Here is a 26,283-nt window from a genome sequence, read left to right on the forward strand (position 1 = left end):
AATGAAAAATATTTCATAAAAAGCACAATCTCACTGTGCACGTGCACAAAGATGTGTGATGACAGAAAAGGAAATTAAGAGCAACGTGTAACAGTTACACGGGACGAAACTCTCCAACAACCAAGCGACAAAGTTAATTGGGCATCAAGAGACCAGGTGGAAACCTGCCTTTGCCGGTGACATCCTGAAAGTAGGACAAAAAACATGTTTGTTTTGTGAACTATAATTGTTCTGCAACAACAGGGACATCTGAACTCTATATGCTCTTTTTTCTGTCTAGTGTTTTCTGTGGAGGCTATCAGAAGCCAGAAGTCATAAACACCTGCTTAATTTGTTATTTTAAATACAAATCCCTGAGCATATGTGAACATATTTCCCCATTGGATGAAGTTTTATATCAGATTTTGTTTGTTTGTTTGTTGGTTCGTTCACAGTTGTGGCACAGTCTACGGTTTAATTTCTCTGAATTTTAAGGTTCTGCTGACATATTTTTGACAGAAACGGAACCCAATATTATGGTGCCAGAGGGTTAATCATCATCAAACCTCTTCTTACTTCTTCCCCTCCTCCTTCACCTTCTTGTTGTCCTGACCTCGTTCATCAGCAGCAGCAATCACTGCAGGATTATTGCTCTATATGGGGTCTATTGGGTGGAGGATGCAGGACAGTCAAGGACAAAATAGGCTCGAACATAAGATTTCGTTTTTTAAAGTATGTGGCCTAATATGTAATGCACAAGTTACATCCTAATACATATCGGGTTGTTTTGTAACCCAGCAGTAAGAGTTTCCAGCTGCACCCGCTTACAGTCAAATACCACCATGGTGACATAGTACCCTTTACTGTGTGGATTAAGAACAAGCACATGGTAGATATACAGCATATACACATACATTGCAATTTATCTATCAAGAGAGGGCACCCTTGAGCCAATAAACCTACATGGGTGAATGAACATCAAATTATGGCAAGTGGAACAAACTCTTTTACACTAATGGACTGCATGTCCCTCTGGCAATTTGGATGCATTTTTTTTGTTTTTGTTTTGTTTTTTTTTGTTTAGTTTTCTTGTGTTTTAAATTGTTACGTTTGCACAATGTGTTTAAACATCCCAGAGGAGCAAGGCTATGAAGTAAGTTATTTTGTTCACAGTTCACTTCTGTAATTGAGCTTCTCAGGATAGTGATAAATTCTCAATTGGCTTTTCTGGAATAGAAAAACCAAAAGATGCGCACTGTTTGAGCTGTAGGAACATGTCTGATAATCTACAACGATGTTGTACATCCAGTCTTATGCAGTGCCTTTCTTTTGCCAGTAGAGGGAAGTGTACACCAAATAACAGGTCACTTCTGAAGACACACACTTGAGGGGGTAGTTTTCTGCAGTGAAAAAGTTGCTTGCCATTGTTGAAGCTGTGAAGTTATACTTGGACCACTGCATAATCACTGTTTACACAAAAGTGTTGCCTGAGAACCAGCAGTATTTAATGCATTATTCTTATAACCAAAGAAGCTATAATAGTGTGAAACTTAGAACTGCACAATCTAGAGCATAGGGCCATCTACATTAATGTGTTTGCTATAAAATTCAAATATCCCATTACTTGGGCCAAATCTAGTTTCCTGGTGCTGAAATTAAATTTAATAACTCCTTCCTCTCTCTAATGACATGCTTTGGCTTTTGGTGTACAAACTTACCCCCTCAGCACAATATCACTCACCTACTAATTCATTTTAACTCCTGGAGAGCCAAAAAGGTTTAAGCAAAATCCTCTGGCAGGTTTTTGAGTGTGTGCATGCAGTTTAATACAATGTCAAGTCAAAGCCCAAATCACATACTGTATTGTGCTGCCCACCTTGAAACAAGACAACTTCCATGTCCGTCCACCTCTCCTTGTGTATATCTTTTCAGTCTCAACATCAGTGGCAAGACATGAAATTATATATAATTGCTGTTGTTTATTGGATGTGATAATGGCACCTCTTAAACCTTGTACTTGCATGGCCAAAATTGCTTCGCAATTGCCCCATTTGACAACATTTGGAAAATCCACACAGCTAACATCTGTCATTGCTCGTTATCAGTGTCAACAAATGGAGGCAAGGTGGAAACACAAAGATTTAGAAACACTAAGGAGCCTGTTTCATATCATAAAAATAACACCAAATAACAGACCCATGATGGTATGAGGGGAATCAACAGGTTTGGCAATATTCACTAATCTCTCTGCTGTTACAACAATATTTGTTCTCAATTAATGCAGCATAATGCTAATGTACTGCTTTCCGTTTGTGTACTCTCTTCTATGAAAACTACAGTATGCTAGAGAGCTGTTGAACAGGTAATTGTTATGGAATACAGATTTAACAAAGACATTAGAAAGTGAATATTTACGTTTAAAAACCCTGTGACTGAGAGGAACACCATTCAATGATCAGACCGTCCACTGATTAGAACATGTCAATAAATCTCTATGTATTTTAGACGGTAATCATCCCCACATGCCGTCTGCTGTGGATATCGAGTCCTCTGTGTGTGTGTGTGTGTGTGTGTGTGTGTGTGGCTTGTATCTGAGAGTGTGTTTGACACTGTTCTTACCGTAATGAACACTGCTGATTCCAGGTCGTGCTGACAATCATGAAAAAGCTCAGTTATCAGAACTCTTCACTGCATGAGAGCGGTGTTTGTTTCCCTATTTTACTTGTCTGTGTTTGGACAGACAACATCACTTGTTTATTGATATTTCTGTCTGAAGGCTGATTGAACATGTCTCACTGTGGAATACTGAACCCAACATTATGATGGATCAATAATCTTTGTTCATTTAAGGCACAAAAGAGTTAAAGAGGAACCCTGCCATGCAGGAAAAAGATCCTTCTAGAGCTGCTGAGGAGAACCTACTGAAGTGACTGGTTTATTACAGTAATACAATTAATTAATGTAATTTAATATTAAAATAATACCTTTGTTGATTAGCATTTAATTACAAATATGAATATAAATCAGTATTACCTTTTACAAAACCACTGCAACCTTTGATAGAAAGTAATACAGAGAAATATTACTTTTTTAAGGGACAAACAAAGACAATTTAAATGTAATCATTTTTAATTATAATTTTAATTATACTTTATTTGACAGTACAAAACAAAATTATACAGTCAGAAACACCACAAGGCACAGAACAGCAGCACAGGCATACAATTTGGGACATAATCAACCCTTGTGTGTTACATATACCATAAGGGGTGAAAACAAGTCATTGCTGACCCTATTTGGAAAAAAAGGGTTTCATGGTTTCTGATTAACAGAAAAAGTTTGAGAAAAAAAAGTTACATGGATTTTCAATGTAATTCTCATCAAGATCCTTAAGGCTAATATATATCTATATATATAGTTGTTGGTCTTGTTACTCAATATCATACAGTACAATACAATACAAGGCCCTCTACATTACATTTACGTACACAGATATATAACTTAAATGACTTCATTAATTACATTACACACTATTTATTTGCAGTTCAATAAAAAGGAGCTTTTTAAAACAGTCTTAAATAGTGAATAAGATTGTGTAAACGGTAAAAATTAAAGCTTCATGCCTTCTGTGAGGAGAAAAAACGTGACAGTCATAGTTTCCAAATCACAACCTGAAACTTTGTGGGGTGAAAAATAAACACCCACAAACAATAAATTTAGCACGGTTGCACTAATTTGTGACTAGTGGGGAAGAAAGAATGATCTGAAAGTAAATTAACAATCAAGTGGTCTACTGATTAAAAGAAAGAACATCCCTTGGCAATATGTTCTCGTTTGAGGAAGCGATATCTGAATTTCTGAGCTCATAGTATTCTTTGGTTGATTAAATCAGCAGTGTGGTTGAGGATGTTTTCACTCTTTGAAAATGAGTTAAGAGTGTTTGTGTACTTGTTAAACCGATAGGACTCCAGGGCAGCTGTTAAAAAAGACAGTTTCAGTTTTATTATGTTGTGGGAATCAAGTCACCACTGTGATTATTACTGTAAAACACAATGGATGAGTGTTACAATAAACCGACAATTGCTAACACTGCCCAACTGTTGGGTCCATTCAATGTAACTGAAAGAAAGGACATCACTTACAGAAAAAAAAACATGAATTTCACATTTGCAAAAACTCGTGTTCATATGTGACCACATACACGTGACTGTGCACATGTGAAACATGATGTAATGTGTGAAGCCCATGTAGAGTCCCATGTGAAAACTTTATATTTTCCCAAAGTTACCGTATGTTGCAACATGTGGAAAACATGTGTCATACAATGATTACGTGTCCCATGTGCAAAACATGCAAGGAGTTGATTTATTTTCAATCAGTTTTACTGATCTGTAACTTTTGTGTTATACAGCCAGCTCCGTGAGAAAGCTCTTGTTTACTTGGACGTCGTTTTAGCTTTATCAAATTACGTTAGCAACTAAAGCAAAGCACTGCTTGTAAAGTATTTGGATGTAAACAAATGTATTTTGCAGGAATAGCTGACAGCGTTATACTATTGTTAACAGTCTTTAAAAAGAACCAGTAAATAAACAATTACAAAACATCATATGGACTGGGATTCAGTAAAACCTGTGCTATTCTTTTGTTTAATTTCTGACAGCTAAATACTTGAAGAGTTTTGATCCACAATAAGAATATGACAATAATAAAAATCCAAAGTAAAAGTCTCTAACAGTTTTAGATTATGAGCGAAACAAAAATGAAATTAAAACAACATAAATAAATGAAAAAGCACTGGCTACACCGAAACTAACATGGCATGCATTCAGGGACTTTTGCATTCATGGAAGTAGCGGGCTGAACACCACACAAACTGTTTGATTGAATCCCATTCACCGGTGTTCATTAAAAGGTGGAGAGGGCCAATGCACAGCTTCACACATCCACTGTCAAATTGAAAGAACACTACAACTTCTATGTTTGTTTTTATTTTTATTTTTTGTTGGCACTTTTAAACTCCACCCACCACCATTATCACTGTGATCAATTTCAATGGCTCTCCTCTTCTTAGCTCTTCAGACCTTTGCTGTGCATGCGTTCATCCACCCAGTGTCCATACTGTCATTCTGTCTGTCTCTCTGTCTGTCTGTCTGTCTGTCTCTCTCTGTCTCTCTCTCTCTCTCTCTCTCTCTCTCTCAGACCACCAACCAGTGGTGCAGCTGTGGAAAAGAAAAAGTTGAATGCCATTGAAATAAAACATAGCACTGTGCTACTGTACTGATGATTCTGCTTAGAATAAACTGTAACAGCAAATCAGAGAAATACAAAGTGTATATTTATATAAAACCTGCAGAATGCTGCTGCTGCTGCTGCTGCTGGATATGTGTGATTACAATAAAGTATGATCAAGTCAAGACTTACAGTGAACTGCCGAACCTCCCCGTTGTCTACCAGATGATGCTCTGTCTCCGGGGTGATGGCATAAGCCAGTCTCTGTTGAAGACAGAGGAGCAAATTAGAGTGCCTGCTCGAGCAGAACACGGTATTTAATCTTTAATGAAAGGGCTCCATCAAGATGAAAGATTAACACTTATACGACTTATTTCCGCCAAGAAGACATAGCACATACTTACATCGCAAAACTTTCCGGGCAGTGAGCAGAGTTTGTAGATGGCATAGAGAGGCACCATGGCCATCGAGGACATGGCCAGACACCAGCCCACCATGTTAGCCCACGGAGGAAATGTGTAGGAGCCATAGCTGGGAGGGTTGAACGTGGCGAAGCTCACCACAACCATGAACTAAAGGAGAAGATGTTGTGTAAACAAAATACTTGACAGTTCAATGGATATACTCTTGAGAGCAATTTCATTAAGTGGCCGTTGAAGATACAGGAGGTTAGCATTGGTCGTTGAGCCATTAAAACGACCTGCATAGGAAGAAATGAAGGGGGTTCTGGATGCCAAGCCATGCGCCCAATCAGTCATTCATTCCTGCGACTAAGTGAATCACATCTTGTAGCCATGCAAGGAAAGATGCTTGCAGAAATAAACATAAAAAAAAAAAATGACCCACCGGCAAATCTGAGAATCAAAGGAAGGTTTCTTACCATCAGAGATTCAGGACGGTTTCTTGATTCTGTCTTTTGTGGACAATGAGTGATTTATTTTTATGCATCTTGGATGAAATGCTATAAAAGTTAAAATTCCGTATGTTGTTACAGTACCAGCTCTAAAATGAAATTTAGTAGTCGATCTACAGATTCCTAATGACGTGTCTCCTTTTGTTCCAGAATCATAGTTATGTGGGTGTACTGCGTACAACCAGTTGATCAGAAATGTCATTGAGAATAAGACGGAGGATGGTGGGAGAAAAACAAAAAACATCTGCCACTCTTCGTTACACTTGGCGCAAAGTGGCGCCAAGCACAACTAAAGTCTTTGCTGGTTTTACACTGACGCAGCTGTCATTCTTCCACATACTTTAAACAGCAAATGTACTTTACAAGGAGTTTTGGTCTTAAAATGAGGTTTGGTAAGGCGCATTAATGGTGCATTGCTATCTTGATGCCGCTGAAAATGATTGCACAGTTGACCAACAAGAACCTAGTCTTACGACAATGGCACAGTATTTTACTGTTATTTTATATGATTGTTGTTATCGAGAGAGTAATATGTGCCTACGTAGGCAGGTGCACAACACGGATACATTCACACACACAGAGCGGGACATGCAGCAGCACACAAATATGAAAAAGATTACAAATAAAAAGATTAAAACGTGAAAGATTTATACTGGAACATCAATCTGCTCGTGTTTCTTCTGCAGAGAAGTTTTCTGCACTTTCTTTGCAAAGGTGCAAGTGCATCTGGCTCTTGAAGGGAATATTAGATGACACTATGATTGTCTTTTTTTTCCTGAAAAAGTTTTTGGTCGGCCTTGTCATTGCAACGTGTTTAATTAATGAGGTTGAACTCACAGTCTCACCTCAATCTAACGTATTCTTCATAGTTATTACCTGTCTGGTTTGTGTTAGTGTTTGTTCGACTCACCAGGAGGAAGCAGGGGCTGACAAACTTCCAGCACAGCCTCCAGTACCTGCCTGGTCGCTGGCCAATCATCTCCTCGATGTCATCACTGAAACGGTCCACTCCTTAAGCACACAGAAATACTATATATATATATATATATATATACATATATACATGTATATATACTATATAATAGCGTGGTTAAAAACGTACTAAAAAGGCCACATGTACAACCCCTCCTGTGTATTACGATACAGAGCATGTTTGGGTCATAAACTCTCTTCCTCCTACTTGGTAGGAACTCCATGATCCAGTTTTTATTTTTTTGTTCCCCATGCGTACTTTAAAATCAAAAGTTTCCAATGCAGAAATCCTCAACACCAGCTGTTACACCATTTCTGCCTTGTCACGATATTCCTTATCTTCTACCCCGAGCTGTGCGTGTTTTTGTGCCTTTCTGCCTGGAAGGCATCTCTCGCTGCAGAGGAATATATCCAGACTGACGACCAGGTATTCAGCACAGCTAAAGGTACTCATGCAGTGGACAGTAGAACGAAAGACCAAAGTAGCCAGGGGTCAAGGGTTCCCATTAGCAGTTATGAGGATGGAGAAAAAGGCCCACTGAAGCCTTAGGCTTGATTTATCTGGCTTGCCAAGGTCAGGACCCCCTAAAGTGGGGCAATATGTTGACCCCACTGCCTGAGGCCTGGTTAGTATTTAGTCCTTTCTGCACCTCTTCAGTCAGGTCCAGTTGACATGAGGCAAGAAACTTAATACAGAAGTTCAGGTGAATCGTTCTGCCTGACCTTTAGATTGTTTTCCTAATACTTTATGCCTGCTGGTGTTTCAAAATGGGGGTCAGGATTTCACACTCTATAAAAAGCCTTGTTTTTAGTTGGTAGTGCTGTAGGTGAAAATGCATGCAAACATCGACCACAAAGCAGCGGGTCCAGTATACCAATAGATATTGATTAGTATTGTAATTATTTACAGAACCATAAGAGGTCACTAAACAGCACACCAGGGGCTGAATTTGGAAGTTTTATTAAGCAATGCATCTTATAAAGAAGTTATTTACACCTTTCCAAATAAAATATTTCTTCCGTGTTGTGCCTGTAGAGTGCCAGAAAAGTGTAATAAAAATCACCCGAGACAATGCGTGAAAACTCTCTTATCGTATTTACAAATAAACCATAGTGATATGGAATGTTCGAAGAATTTAACCTCACGTTTATGGCAAAACTATGTCAAAAGGAATGTCATGAGAATCTGGTCATCTGGAGAGAAATTGACTCGGTCGCCCCCACCCACAACAATCTGCAATCTAGCTATTAGACAGCTGACTCCTGCCCATGACAAATGGGAATTGCCTGTTCCCCGGTTGCAATTTTCTTTGAGTTGCCTCACTGCTGCTCAGTGAACACAGAGGTAACACCGGCAGAGGTCAAAATTGTGTCCATTTGTTCATCTTATGAGCACCATGGCTATAGTGTATCCTCGTGCTTCAACAATACAAGCACAGAGACTCTGTCAGGAACTGAAGAAGCTGAAAACCATTTCTTAGGAATATACTTTTTTTTTTTACCTGCAGTATTCTTATATCTAATGGAACTATGCTGCATTCAGGCACACAACATCTATAACAGATTTCTCATCAAACCCTCTAATAAAGCATCAGCTTTGCTGGCCATGAAAAAAAATTAAAGTCGTCTGTTTTCCCCCACCGCCCATCCGTCTGTCCATCTTTCTCACCATAGAACCATGCAATACCGATAGCTTCAATAAGCACTCCAAAGAGAATTGATGTTCCAGCCGCAAAGTGGTCCAGCAAAGTGAACACATACATTCCTCCCTAGAGAGAAGAAAGAGAGAAAAAAAAAACATGAATACAAGTTTTATTAATCATGTTGCAGTCAGATCTGACAGAGAAAAAAAAAAATCAACTAAATGACATTAGTTTGTGGAAATTATGTTTGCATGTATGAAGTCCCAACAGTTAAACCACAGCTCAAAAATTAATATTAATCAGTTCTCAAACAAGAGCAACATGCCATGAAACAGACTCCCCAGTGTGGAACTTACATTTGTAACACAGAAGAGGGAAATGAGAAAAGTGGAAACGACAATGAAGAGGGTGAAGAGCTCTCTGTGTTTGTGGAGGAATTTGAATTCATCAATTAGCCCCGTGATCACCGACTCCATCCCACCCATCTGCAACACAAAACACAAGAGTTAGAAGGGAAGACAAAGTCAAAGTGTCAAGCTGTCACAGCAGCTGTCTCATTCTGTTTGGATAACTGCGGCCCGTACTGACTTTTTTGTTTTAGATTTTATATCCAAATGAAGATCCGAAAGGAATTTTCTTCACCATGTATATAGATATAACACACAGATATGACATCACAATGACTCTTGACACAGCACATGAACTAAGAGGCGTAAACGTGAGTGTGTGCTGGTGCATACTCACAGCACTGTCAATGCCCAGTGTCAGCAGCATGATGAAGAAGATAACTGCCCACACGGATGACCCAGGCAATGTAGCAATGGCTTCTGGGTAAATGACAAACACCAACCCAGCACCTACAGAACACAAGGTTCAAGCAGAATCATTGACTTCTTTTAAATCACTTCTTAAAACCCATTTTTATGGAATTGCTTTTAAGTGATGTCGTCCTTTTATGTCCTTTTATGTCCTTTTATGCAGTTCTTTTGTTCCCCTGTTTTTGTTTGTTTATTTCATTCAGTTATTTATTGTTTGTTTTCTATTCCATTTGCTCGTTTTGGTTATTTGTTTGGTTTTGTCGTATTCATTACCCTTCATGGGATGGTCTTTTTTGCCTCCTGTTTTTTTTTTTTTTAATGTTTACCGGTATTGACATTATGTATGACTATGCTTTGCTTCTCTGTAGAGCACTTTGTAAACTCTGTTTTTAAAGGCGCTATATAAATAAAGTTATTATTATAAGCATGTTCAAGTAAACAGCAGCACATCTCACACACACAGTAGTGCATAAAGCATTTACCATTGAGGACATAAAAGCGGCATTCATGACACGGTGGTTGAAGAGTAGAAAAAAAAATAAACAAAAAACTTGCTTTACCAAAATAATGTCAGCCTATCTTCCACTCTCTAATTTCACACAACATAACTAACTAACATAACTAAAAAATGTAGCTCCATTTAATACCATACCATCTCTGGCCACTTTGTCCAGAGCCACGTTGTGCTTGTGGGACATGTAGCCAAGGAAGGAGAAGACCACAAACCCGGAGAAGAAACTGGTTAAAGAGTTGATGGAGCTGGTAATGATGGCGTCTCTGGATCAATAAAATAAGGTCGGGGAAAACAAAAGTCCACAACAAGAATGTTAAAAAAAAAATGCAACAGTTAATTAGTCAGAGAAATAGTTATCTACATGATTGACCAGATCAATTAAATAGTTTATCAGGAATGGGTCAAGGGCATTTTCCTATTAGCTTGCCTGCTGCAATGAGTCTGGGAGGCAGAATAGTTAAGAGAAGCTGGATTGATTTTATGGATTGTTCTGTCAAGTTGTTAATATCTTGTGTGACACGCTGGTGAGTTATCGCTCTGTGGTCTCTTGGGAAGTAGCCTAACCTTTTACCAATTGTAAAAACACAAGCAGAGAAATGAACAAATAAGTGTTAAATGACAAAACCAGACAGGACCTTCCTTAAAGTGCACTCGAGAAAAGTGAGCTCACGCGTGTCGCACAGTGTTCAAGGACAAATCCTCGAGGTGGACTGTGTCATGTATGAGTTATCAGAAACATTGAAAAAGGCAAAAGAGGAGATAAAAGCCTCCTGATGATTTTCAAAGAGTGCGACAGTTTTGATTGGTGTTACGGCTGTCTGCAGCACAGCATGGTGTCAAAGACATAGCGGGTTTCAAGGAGCTTCAAAGGTTATTGTAATTCACCTGCTTATGTTGCGTGCGTGTTTTGCGAAAGCAACTTCCCATCCTCTGCCCGCCACTGTGAATCCCCACCTGCCTCTCCCTCCCATGTGTCTTTACCTGTAACAGTTGTTGCTGAATTTGTTGTAGCTGGAAAAGGCAATTAGCACACCAAACCCCACACCCAGCGAGAAACAGATCTGTGTCGCTGCCTCAATCCAGACCTGGGGAGCGACAGAACAAGCACACTTGTGTGAAGCGGCAAACAAAAGGCACAGGAGAGGAAAAAAGCCATTATTAGAGATAATTGCAGGAAACTCATTCAACAGCAGTAGATGAAAGACGCTTGTGAATACGGGGGGTAATTTTGCAAATTACTGCTCCATGCATCTATCTAATCTAATTCTCCAATTGCTCCCATGCATCTCTCGATCTCTCTCTTTCTTGCTCTATGATTCTCCATAACTGAGCGCTTTGGTCCCGCTTACTTATTGAGCCTCTTAACACCTATTATTAAGGTAAATAAGATATCGTACTTTGTGATAGCAAGTTTCACAATCTAGGACAATATTATAAACAGGTTACACAAACAATTTTCTCCCTTTTCTTTTTTATCCCTCGAGTAAATGCTTATTTACATTAAGATTAAAAACCAATGTTGTGTGCAATATTTTTTCCCAAATTGGTCTACAGCAGGGGTGTCAAACTCACTTTAGTTAAGGGGCCACATACTGCCCACTTTCATCTCAAGTGGGCCAGACCAGTAAAACCATAGCATAATAACGCATACACAACGACAACATTTCTCTATGTTTAAATCATTGAAGGTTTTTGGATGATAAACCCTATTTTAAAGGTCTTTCTACAATAAACTAGAAACATAAAGAGCAAAAACTCAGACATCAGCCCACTGTTTATCTGCCTGGGCTCTCCTCTGCAGATTTAACGGGTCACAAAGCGAGCAGCAGCTTCTCCCTCCGGAGCAGACGTCGCATTTACGCTGTTTCTGAAGCAATTACTGGATCGATTAAAAAAAACAATTACAAAATGTTTGTACTCATAAACCTTCATATTCTCATAGAAATGCAATGTATGTCTTTCTGTAATTTTCACACTTAGCAAAGTCATCCGGCGGGCCGAGCAGGACCCCCTGGCGGGCCGGATCCGGCCTGCGGGCCGTATGTTTGACACCCCTGGTCTACAGCATACCACAAGCAGAGACTGGCAAGTAACATCTCTCTAATGTGATGCGCGCAAATTCGCAGGAATGATTCCCGATTCAGGCTTTTGTGATTCAACATTGAAGATTAAAATTAAAAAAATTAAAAAGGTACATTTGCCATTATATATGGAGAATTGCAGCAGTAGAGTCTGCTGCCAAAAAGTTATTTACTCATCCTTGTCCCTGCCCTCCCTTCCCTTCAATTTTGTCTATTTAATTTCATTTTAACTCATTTTAATCTCTTCTGTTTTTCCATTTATCCATTTTGATCCTATATTTGTTCTACACTCACTATTGTTGGGGTTTTCCTTATCTTAGCAAAGCCATCACCACAACTACACAAATGGTTTCACTGAAGACTGCAATTCTAAAATACTTGAGTGAATGCAGAAGCGATCTCCCATTGTAACAGCCGATTTAATAATGCAATTCTCAAGTGTTTACGATGACAAATCACACAAAACATACTGTAAATACTGATTTGTCTCTGTTGGCAATTTCAAAAGGCTCCAATGTTAACCGATATACTTGCTCTCTGCGGCTGTCTATTATGTAATGTGCACAGGTGTCAATGCAATGTTATAATTTACTATTGCCAAGTCTTCGGTCTATCATAAGCATGATATATCCAACCAAACATGTTACCAAATAACATTTTAAGGTTTCTTTACATGTAAAGTGATAATGTTCGATGAAGAAAGTAAACAAAAAATGTCAAAGCATTACTTTAAAAGAGCCTTTCAGCCCAGTGATACACCTTCTTCTTCTGGACCCCAACCACTCTCACTTCACTTGTGTCCCCCCCCCCCCTCCTCCTCTGTTGGCACTCACCTTGGCATCACAGAGTCTCAGGAAGTCCACAGAGAGGTAGGCCTTAATGCCATCGATGGCTCCGGGCAGAGTGACTCCGCGGAGCAGCAGCACAGTCAAGACCACGTAGGGCATGGTGGCTGTGATCCACACAACCTGAAAGAGTCACACAAGATATATACACACACACACACACACACACACACACACACACACACACACACACACACACACATATAGATACACACACAACCCGAATACCAAGAGAGGAAAGGAGGACACACACACACACAGATATTTACACACACGCAAGTTAGAGAGATATTTCAAGGACTTTAAACCCAACTACTGCTACTGGTGCTGCATTTCATTATCAGGCAAGTTTATACAAAGATTAAAGTGATTGACGACTCACTTGACGAATATTGGGTAGGGAATTATAGCAGAGTTTTGGTTTTAAACATTAACAAACATGGCTACTGTGTTATGTGCCACCTTGCCAGAGGTCTTGACTCCCTTCCAGAGACTGAAGTAGAGCAGAACAATCACCACGGCTAGACAGGAAGTCAACTGCCAGCGGGGACGTCCCAGGTCATCAATACCATTACTGTCCTGAATATGGAGCACTCCACGTCTAAGGAAAGAGAACGTACAAGTGAGAAATGTGGCCACTCCTAAGGCCTAAAGTGAAGGGATTAGTTCAAGAATATTGTGATCAATTCACACAGAATTCTAGCCTAAAAAGTTGTCACCATAACATTTCCTGTTGTTGAAACACTGAGGTTAACATTGTAGCCAATTTCTGAGATGCTTTAAGACAAGTGCCAGAGATACAGTTACTGCCCACAATGCATATGGTATCCTTTTCAACAAAGGTTCATGCTTTTCTCACCACTAAAAAGGAACCAAAAGGAATTGATGAGATTAAAGGTAAAGAAAGACCTCTGTCCAAATCTCCTTCTGATCCTCCAAATGGGATTTAATTATACTTTGAAACAAATTTGGAAAGAAAATTACGATGGTAGATATGAAAATTAGGAAGACCTGCATGCATACACTGTGTTTAAAATGTTGCTCTCCAGGACAAGGGATACTATGAACAACACAAACATATCTGAGGTACAATATAATGTGCATTAGAGTTCAAGGTTCGCTCTTTGACCACGTGTGGCCTGCAGTCAAAGAGATTTCTGATATTGTCCGATATAAGCCTTAGGGTACCAGTTGTTTTGCCATCACTGTGTGCTATAATAAAAGGTTCATAGTACATATGAAGTGCAATCAAAAAGCTCAGACACTGAAGCAATAACTTTTATGAGTAAGTCTTACAAGTTACGTCACTTTTTCAGTGTTACATGTATTTTTTGAACCACTGGCATGTGCGCATTTGCGATTTTACCATGGACTTGAACAGAGCGCACACTAAATTTGGTGTCTAACTCACAAAATTTGCAATTGAGATGCTAGAAATACTTCAGAAAGCCTATGGCAGTGAAGCAATGAACCAGGGGAAATGTTTTAAGGGGGTGACAGAATATCACTGTCAAAGACTGAAGAAAGTGTGTCAGGGCAGGAGCGCAACCAGGTCACATTTGCGACATTGAATTCATTCCCCGGGGTCAGACTGTCAACACAGAGTTCTACTGCTGTACAATCTGAGGTGTCCGATGGACAACATTTTGCACAAATGAGCTGAACTGTGGCATGATTGTAACTGGGTTCTCAAACCTGACAACGCACCTGCTCATAGCATGCAGACGGTCAAGTTTTTTTTTGCTGGCAACAACACAACATAACTCTTCGGATTTGGCTCCCTGACACTTCTTTCTGTTCCCCAAATATTAAAAAAAAAAAAAAAAAAAAAAAAAAAAAAAAAAAAGATTTGCGTTCTCTGCTCAAGTTTTTGATCCATGGTGGAATCACAAATGTGCACACACCATTGATCACAAAAACAAATGTAGCAAATGTGCTGTTGATCAATTGACGTAACCTGGAATACTTACTCACTGAAATTATCACTTTCCCCCGCTCCATGTGAATGCTGAATTAGTGCGCAACAGAAACTTTTTGATCATATATACTTCATACTTACAAAGGGGACCGATACTGGTCCATCAATACGAAAGACCTACACCACCCATAGAAAGTGTTCCTACAAGTAAACTACAAGGGTCGACACCTATGATGACAAAAAAACTTATCAAATCTATAATTTCAATGTTGATTAAACCAGAAGAATATCCTAGGTATTTGTTTTCCAAGGCAAATACACTTGCATGGAAGTACACATGACCTGTCGGACTAGGGCATACGCAAAAAAATACAGTTATCACAAAACCACATCCTAGAGGAGTCTTGCTGAGTTGCAATTTAACTGAATGGACCGATTCTAGATATGTTATAGAGAGAGTGTTCCATCCAAAAACAGAAACTCTGTTATGTAAGTCACCTTTGACCTGTGATCACTAAAACCCAAGTAATGAAGAGGACAGGAAACTCAAACAGGCCCATCTGTTTCCTAATAGTGGTAAATTATATTGTTTGTACAAATGGAACATGGTTGCCGGAAAATCTGTATTTCACAAGAATTTTCAGCGTGAATGTTTGGTTGAAGTTATCACAGGAGTGCTTGGAAAGGAAAAATAACTCCTTTTTTGGATGAAACCTGGAAATCTGAAGAAGTTTAGGTGCCAGGGCTGCAAATACCGGTTCTAGCTGGAGATGAGTTGAGATTTAACACGAGAGCATAGTTTAGCAAGTTGTAACATCAGGAAGGAAAGCCAAAAACAGGTGTCTCTGAAGGCTATAAGAATCCTGAGCTTGCACACCGGGTTGTCCTTTCTTGATCAACGTGTACCAGGTTTAATAAAGCGCTCAATAAATCTTGACCGTCATTGACTTTGCAATCCATTATACTCCATTGTTTTAATTTCTTTGTTGTGCACTTAAATCTAACATCAATGACTGACCAGTATAAGTATGGAGCAAGACAAATCCTTCTATCTTATGTCTATTTCAGATTAATACTTTTAACTCCTTTGATGATTTATTCACTGATCTATCCTTAGTCTTTGCTTTGCACTGATTACCCCCATATTTACAACAGTTGTAATAACATATAGTGCACAATCATGTAGGTTTTTAGGAAACGCTCATGAGGATAGATCACATCAAACTTTCCAACCACACACCCTCTTTCCCTCAGCAGCCTTAGTGTAACTATAACGTGAGTTTCCGCCATATAAACAAACTGTCCACAGCTACCCCCACACACATGCACACAACTTATCTCAGTTTACCAGTCGAGTCAGGTCAGAGACTATTTACAGTTTAATATACATTTTGGATTGAACACTCTCAGTATAACATCTACAACTAAATGGCGCACTCAGGATTCATATGGCTAAATTCTAGCAAATGACGATGGCCACACAGAGGGCATGCTGCACAACAACATCGTTATTCACAACGGTAGTTGAGGTATACGCCAGGATCTTGATATCGATCGTAAAATTGGCTCAACAACCAATGCCTTTTTGTGAAAGCCGAGTACCTGAGGTTTCTCACTGACAAAGGCACATTTCAGAACCCAGGAAAGCAGAAAGATGCTACACAAAGGGGGTTTGTATATCTGTTGCAAAATCGTACAGTATAGTTATAACATCTCAAAGATAGAGACAGGTTGCCAAGACAGGAAAACTGCATAGGCTATAAAAGGAATCAGATTTCAAGGTGTACTTTTCTATAGCATCTTATGAAGTTGAATTATATGTTTCACCTGAAAGACTGTTGACGCCTTGATTCAGATAATTTCAGAGGGAGCTCAGCAAATAAGACTAAATAAGATCAGCCGACGACCATCAGATGTGGTCACATTGGCTGCAGGTGGTTCTGCGTAAATAGCACACTGCCATTTCGACAAACATGGATGAAGTGCCTGCACTGTCACAACAGAACACCCCTCACTTGTTGGAATAGGAGACACCTGGTCAGCATCACAGAGAGGGAGACAACATCAGCTAAATACAGCCAAATGCTTGGTTTATTCTTAAGAAGAAAAAAAAACAACTGATGTTGAGTTCGGAATATTATATTATTTAAAAAAAAAAATATTGATAAACAGAAATTCATTAGTGAATCTAGGCTAGAGAGAATCATTGGATTACTGCATTGCACCAAACTTATTTCCTTGTGCACTACCTGCAATGGACATGTGCCAACATGACCCTCTCCATTGCTGCACCTAAAAGTTTTCAACTTTGGACTCCTTTGGCCTTGTTCAGATTGTCAGCCCAAATCCGATTTTTGTCATATCCAGATTGATTTTATGAACAGCAAAAAAAACAAACACATGAAATGTAATTTTTGCAATCCGAATCCAAACCAATCCAACCTCATTTGGAGGAGGTTTGAAATGCGATTCCAATCGGATTTTTACAGATTTGTCTCAGTCCGGACGCTCTGCTTGAAGCTCAGAACGTATTTTTAACAATAGGCCACAGACAGAAGCTGCCATAAACCTGTCTTCACGTTAAATGTAGTGAGCCAAAAGTACCAGGATGTCCTACTGCATACGCTTGTATTTTGCAGTATGCAGGTCAGCATGCTACTGTGGCTGTTCAAACCCACAATCCTCTGCGTAGTGGAAGATACGTAACATTGACTTAGCTGCAGAGAGAGTTGGTGGCACTAATTCTCCGCCCGCAAAAGGACAAAGAAGAAGAAGAAGAAAAAGAGGCATTACAAGGAAGCGTACTTGTTCCAAATTGCATCCTTTTTCCTTTTACTTCAAATGTCGTGCTACAGATCGCGACAGATATGACCAAGCGGCTCAAAGTTCAAGGTGCATTTTTATGATGAAGTAGTATGTCCCAATTGTAAACATACTACATGCAACAGTACATACTTTCTAAGGGTAGCTGCAGTAAATACTAAGAGTGAAAAGAAGTAGTATGCCATTGGGAACGCAGGGAAACTGTCTTCCGCCACTCTTGTGCCAGAAGCTTCCGTGTTGGAAAGCCATGTCACCAGCGTAGCTACACGTACATCGTTACCACAGCAACCCATGCTGACAGGTTGATGTCTTCACACTCCAAATCCGATCTGCTCACTTGCAAATAAGAGTGCAGAGAGTCTTTCCTAAAGGTCTGATTTGAGAAAAAAAACAAAACTGATTTGATTGTAGTCTGAACACAGCTTTAGAGCTGAAGAGGAGGCCAACTTACTCAAAGTACTCCTGAGCAGGCGTGGCTTTGTAAATGTCAGTAACTGAGCTGTTGTCAGCCCAGTCTGAGCAGTTCGGGCTGTTCCAGGTGTTGTTGCAGTGGACCCATGGCAGCTCGCGGGTGAACGAGGAGAAAAGGTAGAACAGCGCCCAGGAGATGATGACATTATAGTAGAAGCCAACGTAGAGGGAAATGAGGATCACTGTAAAGCCTACACCTGTTAGGGGAACACAAATGATCAATATTATACATTATATATAATACTGTATGTGTGTATATATAATCTTGTAGTTTAATTCTATAGAAATTAAATTAAAGTGTGGACATACAGAGAAAGAGAGAATGGAGATTGGCTGAGCTCACTGCCTACATTTGCACCTAAAATACAGAAAGGGGATCTTGCGGGATCTCTACCAGTGCCTTAGCTATTCTGTTGTTCCTGAATTACCAAGTAAAAAAAAACAAAACAATAACACAACTTTAAAAACAAATGTCCTCTTCATGCCATAATTATCAACTCATCTACCCTTTCTGCAAATCTGAAACAATGTCCAGTCTTCTAAGGCTGAATTTAATTGTTAACCTTTGTTAAGAAGCATGACCGCGACCGTGCCTTATTGATTTCTTTGTAATGCGGATGTGATATTTGTCTAGGGAGTGATGTCTCTTATTAGCACCACATGCGGCCACGCTGTCGCTCCATCTCGCTCCCCGTCTCCCTTTCTCGGTCCTTTTCTCCAAATGCATCGATCCTGAGAGGAAACCAGCTTGTTGATCGGAACAATTACTGTCAATACGGGCATGCGTGCGTGTATTTGAATAATTACTGTTCTCCTCCTGCTGAGAGACAGAGAGCGATTGAAGCGTGTGATTAGAACGTCAACGTACTCAGTGTGGTCCCTGACAGACGGCACATGTTCACACGCAGGAGGCACACGCACATGCCGAAACACATGGAGCAACACGCACCCACTGTGGGCCGTCTTCAGACCGACGAGGACACGGTTTCACACAAGACGGTGCCACGGCTTCATGCTGCAAAGCAACAGATGGTCTGCTGGTAGCTCGGGTACATCTTTAAATTCAGAGTTAAATAAGGATTTAAGTGACACTCCAACTTTTTTTTTTTTTTTTTTTTTTTTTAAATGATTAAAGAAAATCAGCAAAAAAAAAAAAAAAAAAAAAAAAAACCAGAGCAGGATTATACAGTGAAAAGAAAGAGACGTTTGACTGCACAACAATCACGACTTGTAAAGTGTATAAAAAGCAAGAAAGAGTTGAAGTGTGTCATTATATTTTCAACCTATGACTTTGAACAGAAACGCGAATTGGTCGTAATGTTTGTTTCTCCATTAGTGTGCGTTTGGGTAGCCTTCTCCGGAACTGCGCTTTGCTTAATGATGTGTTGAAAAGTACCCTAAAAGAGTGTCAGCCGGTGTTACCTGCCACCGTCTGACAGAAGGATTTGGACAATCAGGACAAGAGTCTAAAAGCCCAATTTCCATTTGCTTTCCATCTGAGTGCCAACAGAACCTGACGTTCATGGTGGGGTGGGGTGGGGTGGGAGGGGGGGGTGGGGGGCAAACAATGCCTGTCGCTGCTCAAAAACAGAGACAAGCAGACAAAAGAGACTGGCATGTGGGCAGACTAGCAGACAGAAAGACATGTACATATTAGAGGGGGTATGTTATCAAACAGACAGCCATGTGGGCAGATGGACATACAGGGGAAAAGAAAAAAAAAAAAAAAAAAAGGCAAGTCACACCGTGACGGACAGATTTATTATACACGTGCAAGGGCTCCTGTTAAAACATGCAAGTGTGTGAAAAAAAAAAGCGCATTTGCATGTGTATGCAGCCTCCAGTGTTGGCGTGTGTGTGGGCATGAGCCTGTCCGCACTTCTGGATATGCTGTACAAAACTTTTTTTTTTCCCACAGAAGACAGTGTAACTCGTTACAGTTGGGGGAGCACAGCTGTATTATTGACGGATGCATTTCACTGAGGGGAGGTCCTGCTTCTGTGCATGCTGGTTCACTGTCGTGATTTACCGGGACACTCAATGGAACTGAGCCATCATGAATACACCTGGAACACATCATCCCCTACGGTTTCCTACAACATGCCCTTTCCTACCTTTGAATATGGGGCATATCTTCCACACCCCTGCAGCCCCTTCTCTGTTGTACTGTCCCAGAGCCAGCTCCATGTAGAACAGAGGCATGCCGGCTATCACCATGAAGAACAGGTATGGCACCAGGAATGCACCTACATGGACGCAGACAAGAGAAAGTGAGATTTTGAATGCTGAGCACGCATACAGCATATACGGCTCCTCAGAGATATTTGTTTGATCTGCAGTTTCAAGCCAGACATTTTATTGAAAATGTTTTGAGCCTCGTTATGCAAAATGTGTCATTTGATAGAATATATACCTAATAATCTAAATATTTTATTGGTTTCTTACTCACATGGAAATTGTCATATATGTTTGATGCCAAGAGACCACTGAGAAGCGACTCCAAAGCAGAGGGATAAATTTAATATTAATTGAATTACTTCACTGCTCTATGTTAAACTGCCTCCATGAAATTGCCAGGTTGAGGGAGATCCTTTATACTGTATATTACAAATGTTTATGGTGGTATGTGGTACAGCTACAGCACAGGGGATGTAAGAGTATTATTATTAGTATTATTATTATTATAACTCAAAAAAATAGTTGTGTTTTAGTGGACTGTTTCTTATTGTTTAATAAAAACAAAATGTTGAGGAAAATGAGGGAACTCATATTTTCCTGTGCGAAAGAAAAAAAACAAAAAAATTGTGCCAATTGCCTCAAACGAAACCTTGCAATATTTCCCTACACACAGGCTGGATATTTGCAAATATTAGTGTCCCCAGAGCCGAGTGTCAGCCTTGACCATGGCTATAGTGTCCTTTCATTTCCAGCCACGGTATCATTTACAGCTCTTAAACATAATGAGAGCTCTATGTTAAACAGCCGTAATTAGTGACACTGATTGTTAGAGCTAATCTATTCGGAGCAGCTGTGGTGTTTTTTCCCCTATTTTGATCTCTGTAAAGGGTTGAAAAAGAAAGAAAGAAAAAAAAAAACCCGGCGCCCATCGTACACAAGGATTTGAAAGACACACATAAACAAACACACCTGCACACATGCGTAAAATACTGCGTGCACCCACAGCCATACGTGCACGGGAAAACATGGTATACCAGTGTGGCGTTAAAATAAATTTCCCCTTCTTCTCTCCTTGAAGTTTTTTTTCCTCCCTGTTTTTTTTCCCCTTCAAACACAATAACAATATTTATCCTCTTTCTCTTTCAGTGTAGCGGATTAGTGAAACCTTAAAACAGCTCCCCCCCCCCCCCCTCTCTTTCAGTCCATCTCACCTCCTCCGTTCTTGTAGCAGAGGTAAGGGAATCTCCAAACATTCGCCAGGTCCACAGCGAATCCGATCACAGACAGGAGAAAGTCGATTTTCTTTCCCCATGTCTCCCTCTCCTCCTCCCCGCTGGGGTTAGTCTGAGTCTGAGTTGGAGCCACCAAGGTAGTCGAGGTGAACTGGACCCCGTTCTGCTCCTTTACAAGGACCAGCTCGACCTGAGGGGTCATCAGGTTTACAATCAGTCAAATACAATGTTGGATCAGAAGTTTCAAACAGAAAGAACATGTTTTTCCAACTAGTGTTAGAAAAGTTACTTGTGCCTGAATATCAAACTATTTGTAAAACATTTTTTTACTTCAGTTCAGACGTATTTTCATCACGCTTTAATGCTCATTATGCATCATCACTATACAATTTTGATGTAATAGAACCACAAACACATCATATAAATACACTGAACGCATGTGATTTAATGACAGTTTGACCCTCATTTTTTTATTATTCTTTTACTTCCCACACATGGCGGACGGCACCTATCGGCTTTACTTCGTGCACCAAGCAGAGCTTTTCGTCAGGTCCTCGGTACCGCAGGGTTCAGTTCAAAACATTGTAAATATTCCCCCACAAAGTCAAGACAAATTCAGTAGAAAAGAAATGGAGAAATTTGCACAACGCAGTGAATCAACGTGAACCACCACATGCGTCTCAGGTCTGTACTGACCTCTTTGGGACCCGTCGTGTTGGAAGCGGGTTTTTCTGGGGCCACGACTGAGGACATCACGGCGACAGGGACTCTCTCTGTCAGCGTGAAACGGTGCGCAGCCTTTGAGAGAGAAATGCCGGCAGTTGTAGCAGAGGAAAGAAGGTGACGAGCATTTGGTGCAGAGTGAGAGACAGCAAACATAGTAAAAGGGAAATGAGAAATAAGGTTTATTGCTGCAAATACACAAAGCCTTCAGGGGGACTCATAACAACATTTGAGCAAATATGTAACAATAAAAAGCTGAAAATGAAAACCTTTTCAACACTTAAGCTGTAATATGAAAAAAAAAATACAGTTTTTAGAAAAATGGCAAAGATTTGTTCTGCATGTTCAACAGCCTGCAGGGCGAATACACAATGATTATGGGTACATAAATGTACTTCCAGCTTTTGAGTTGTTTGATGAAACACATACTGAGTAAGAGGAGAGTGGAGAAAAGCAACAAGAAGTGATGGGATCCGGGTAACGAGAGGAGATGGGGGAGCATCTCTACAAGCTCATCACTGCGTGCTCATTTCATTTTACACTTGTTGATCGCCATTTTGCGTACAGATTTGGCCCAGCACATACGCACCCTGTCTAACCCCCACGACATGTTGTACGTCAGATTTAATTCAGTTTAGAGGTGTTAAAGTGAACATATTTTTATCACTAAAAGTACCAATATAAGGGCCCAGAGCTGTTCGTTGTTTTAATGTTTTCTTTTTTTTTTGATTTTTTTTTTTCAGTAGGTTCTCAAAAATGGAATCTGCTTTTGTAAAGATCATGTCATTTTATTTAAACCTTTCCCATTGAATTGCTAAAACATTTTCCCAAATTTAAAAGAGGTTACATTTGAAACAAAATTCTCTTCAAAACTAAAACAAAAAAAAGAAACAAACTCACCTTTGAAAAATGGCAGGTCAAAGCTTCTCAAGTTGTCACTTTGAAGTATTTAATTCCAATGCTGATGTTCTTCAGTGCGCTGTAAACTGATGCTGATCATATTTATGCAGACATTCGCTGATAAATTAGATTCGGACCCGGATTAAAAGCCGAGATGTTGAGCAAAAAACAGGAAGAAAAAAGACTGATAGTCACAGTGAGACAGGAGATGAGGATAAAGACAGAAAAAGATGAGAGGAACTGGCAATCTATGATGAGTTGTAGAAAGCCCTCCCTCCTTGGCGCTGGTGACAGACTCACAGAGACCAGAGCACCCTGTGGTCTCTCGTATGGAGATCTGTCTGCGGGACCACTCTTGAAATATGAGAAACAATCAACAACCCCCCCCTCCCATCACCGTCACTCTCCTCCCTCCCTACTCACCCAAGCTTCATCCGTTCCTCCTCCTCCTCCTCTCTCACATGTCATTGCATTTTTTCGCACCTGATTTAAGCATTTTTCTGGATGCCGTTTAAAGTCTATGGGATAAAAACAACAACAACAAAGATATTTCAACATGTTCACACATGTATTTTTCTATTTTCCCTTTGTAATTTTTGGTTTGAGTCCCAAATCCATAAGCAACATTTTATGACAGTGATAATGACTGTCTAAACGTATTAAACTGATTTCAGTGGAGAGCCTATTTCTGCTTTCATTCGACAGTTTCTCTGTGGATGATAAATGAATGTAGTTGTGGTTAACTCTGTCCATAGGCTTGATGTTGAAGTGACTTATCTTAGCGGTAGCGGTGTTGGCAGCAATCTGGTGCAAATTCAGTAATCAAAGGAGTCTTCATCGGTAAGTGAGCGAAAAGATGGAAAAAACAAGTTATTTAAAGCTCCTGGAAGCTTGACTTAACACCTTAAGTGTTTCTTGAATGAAACACCCCTCAGTATCATCATCACAGTAAAATAAAAATCAGATGCAGAACTCTGTGTGGTGTGGTTTCTTGTATTTGATTGACATTAACTTGGCAACATAAGCAAACAGCCCAACAACTGTCTAATTTTGATTTAAACGTTGCTGATCGATTGGTTCGTGGGATTAAGCGACATACATTTTTTCCAACTGAGCCCCCACCCAAAATAACGGCCAAAAACCCAAACACGGAAATCTCTGAATTAAAAAAAACAACAACAACCCTGAGCTTTGGCAGGTCATTCTGTGTTCATGCAGGACACAGTTTCTCATAGTATGACACGGATTAAGAAAATACATTTTAAGGGACTGTAATTCTCGTCTATCTTGTTTTTCCGTAGGCGACATCAAATCCCCTCCTTGCCGGTCACCATGAAACCAGCTGCCCTTTCCTCTTCTTCTGTCCTGGCTCCACCCATAAAAGACCCTAATGACCCACCTGCAACACAGTTAAAGCAGAAATCTCATTACCTGTAATGTCCAACAGCCTAAACACAATCCGTCATGACACCCAGACCTCTCCCATTTCAAACTCAAGCAAAATAAGAGCAGGGCACCAAATAACACAATCAGCCCGCTCCCCACGGACAGATTTATGACCCGCGCGTCCAGAATGACAGCTTGTTGTTTGCACGCCAATCACGGTGATCAATTGGCCACTAATCCCATCCTCTGCCGCCACCACAACGCACACCTCTAAAGTGCAATCATTCACCGAGCCCCGGGCCTCATATCAGAAATTGTTGGGTCGATGCAAGTCGTGCCGGAATTATGAGGTCTCCGATGTTTGCTTGGACAACGACGAGTTGGACGTAATCGAGTGGCTTGTTTTCATACATAAACAGCTGCGGCCCACGGAGGAGAAGGGACCAAGACGACGAGGAGGCGGAGGGGGAAGGATCGGGAACAGAAGATGGCTGAGCGAGGGAAGGAAGAGGGAAAGGAGAGGGGTAGCAGAGAGAGGAAATAAAAGGAAAAACAAAAAGCAAAGATGATGATCAAAGTGATGCGAACTAAAGCCTTTCCTTCCAGCCCAACCTGTCCTGAAAAAAAAAGCATTTAGTTCCACGAGCTGACAACAACAAACGTCCTGCCTTGACCTGAACATGTATTTTCCATTCTAACGGGTTTTGTTCCGCTTTGTTGACGCTCTTGCATCTGGATCTGAAACGGCACAAAACATACCGAGAGAGAGAGAGAGAGAGAGAGAGAGAGAGAGAGAGAGAGTGGGAACCACAAGCTTCTCTTCCACCCGTCTTGCTTCGTCTGAGCAACGTCTGCTTACTCCTGCAGGAGGAAAGAAAAGTCGCACAAAAGAGGAATTAGGACAAATTCTTGATCTATTCAGCCATGAGCACCGATTTCAAACAATTAGAACTTTGCCCCCCCCCCAAAAAAAAAAACACAGACTACCATTTCACCTGCTGAGGAACGCAGCGGGGACTCTCGACAAAGTCTCATTCGGTAACAACCGATGTCGTGTCGAATGAGATCTGCAAGAAGGGAGTAGTTGTTGGTTAAAAGAAAACATTTAATTAGTAAGTGTTCACTCGAATTATTCACTGAGAAAATGCCACAGGCACTTTGTTTCCAGTTACATACCAAGAAAGGGAGCAGCTAAGGCCCCGCTAAACACGAGGGGATATTACTAAACCTTGAGATACAACAGCTCTCAGAGCAGACACATTTGAACTAAATGTCTTTAAGCATGGCAACGTGTTCATTATGACATAGCTAACGCACTGATGTTTAGCATGTATAACGGTTTGTTCTTAAGCTGAGCGAGTTACGCTGATATTTGTATAATTGGGACCAAGCAAAGAGCAGCAGAGGCTGATGAGAATAGTCACTCGTTTGAGAGACATTTGGTCATAAACCCAAGGACAAGTTCCAGGAGCGTCACGTGAGCAGAGCAGACATCTACAGGCGTTTCAATTAAAACCACACACACACACACACACACACACACACACACACACACACACACACACACACACACACTCATCATGGAACTAGAGGAACAAGTCAGGAGATTGCCCACGTAGTTACAATTCATCCTCTGGGCACCACGGATGTCTGTAGAA

The 26,283-nt window shown here is 40.3% G+C and overlaps 1 protein-coding gene across 1 annotated transcript; it reads right to left on the bottom strand.

The window, feature by feature from the left end:
• Positions 1-3,100: 3,100 nt before the first annotated feature.
• slc6a3 (solute carrier family 6 member 3) lies at positions 3,101-23,549 on the bottom strand. The gene is made up of 16 exons (XM_069143207.1): positions 23,240-23,549; positions 22,313-22,414; positions 21,596-21,806; positions 20,321-20,452; positions 18,187-18,403; positions 13,457-13,595; positions 12,983-13,117; positions 11,050-11,153; positions 10,207-10,331; positions 9,481-9,593; positions 9,093-9,221; positions 8,763-8,862; positions 7,032-7,132; positions 5,613-5,780; positions 5,401-5,472; positions 3,101-5,198 (listed from the first exon to the last, which is right to left on the bottom strand). The coding sequence occupies exons 2-16, from the start codon at positions 22,367-22,369 to the stop codon at positions 5,175-5,177; spliced, it is 1,827 nt and encodes a 608-aa protein (XP_068999308.1). The 5' UTR covers positions 22,370-22,414; positions 23,240-23,549; the 3' UTR covers positions 3,101-5,174.
• Between the last annotated feature and the right edge of the window lie 2,734 nt (positions 23,550-26,283).

Source organism: Embiotoca jacksoni, unplaced genomic scaffold (assembly GCF_022577435.1).
Source record: "Embiotoca jacksoni isolate LCO1_2020_lvr unplaced genomic scaffold, fEmbJac1.0.p SCAF_11, whole genome shotgun sequence".
NCBI classification, from domain to species: domain Eukaryota; kingdom Metazoa; phylum Chordata; class Actinopteri; family Embiotocidae; genus Embiotoca; species Embiotoca jacksoni.

Coding starts and splice junctions, on each gene's coding strand:
- slc6a3 (XM_069143207.1), bottom strand. CDS start 22,369: ATGTCCTCAGTCGTGGCCCCAGAAAAACCCGCTTCCAACACGACGGGT. Junction 9,222..9,480: donor CACTGGGCATTGACAGTGCT/GTGAGTATGCAC, acceptor TTTGTGTTGCAG/ATGGGTGGGATGGAGTCGGT. Junction 5,199..5,400: donor GGGAGGTTCGGCAGTTCACT/GTAAGTCTTGAC, acceptor TCTTTTCCACAG/CTGCACCACTGGTTGGTGGT.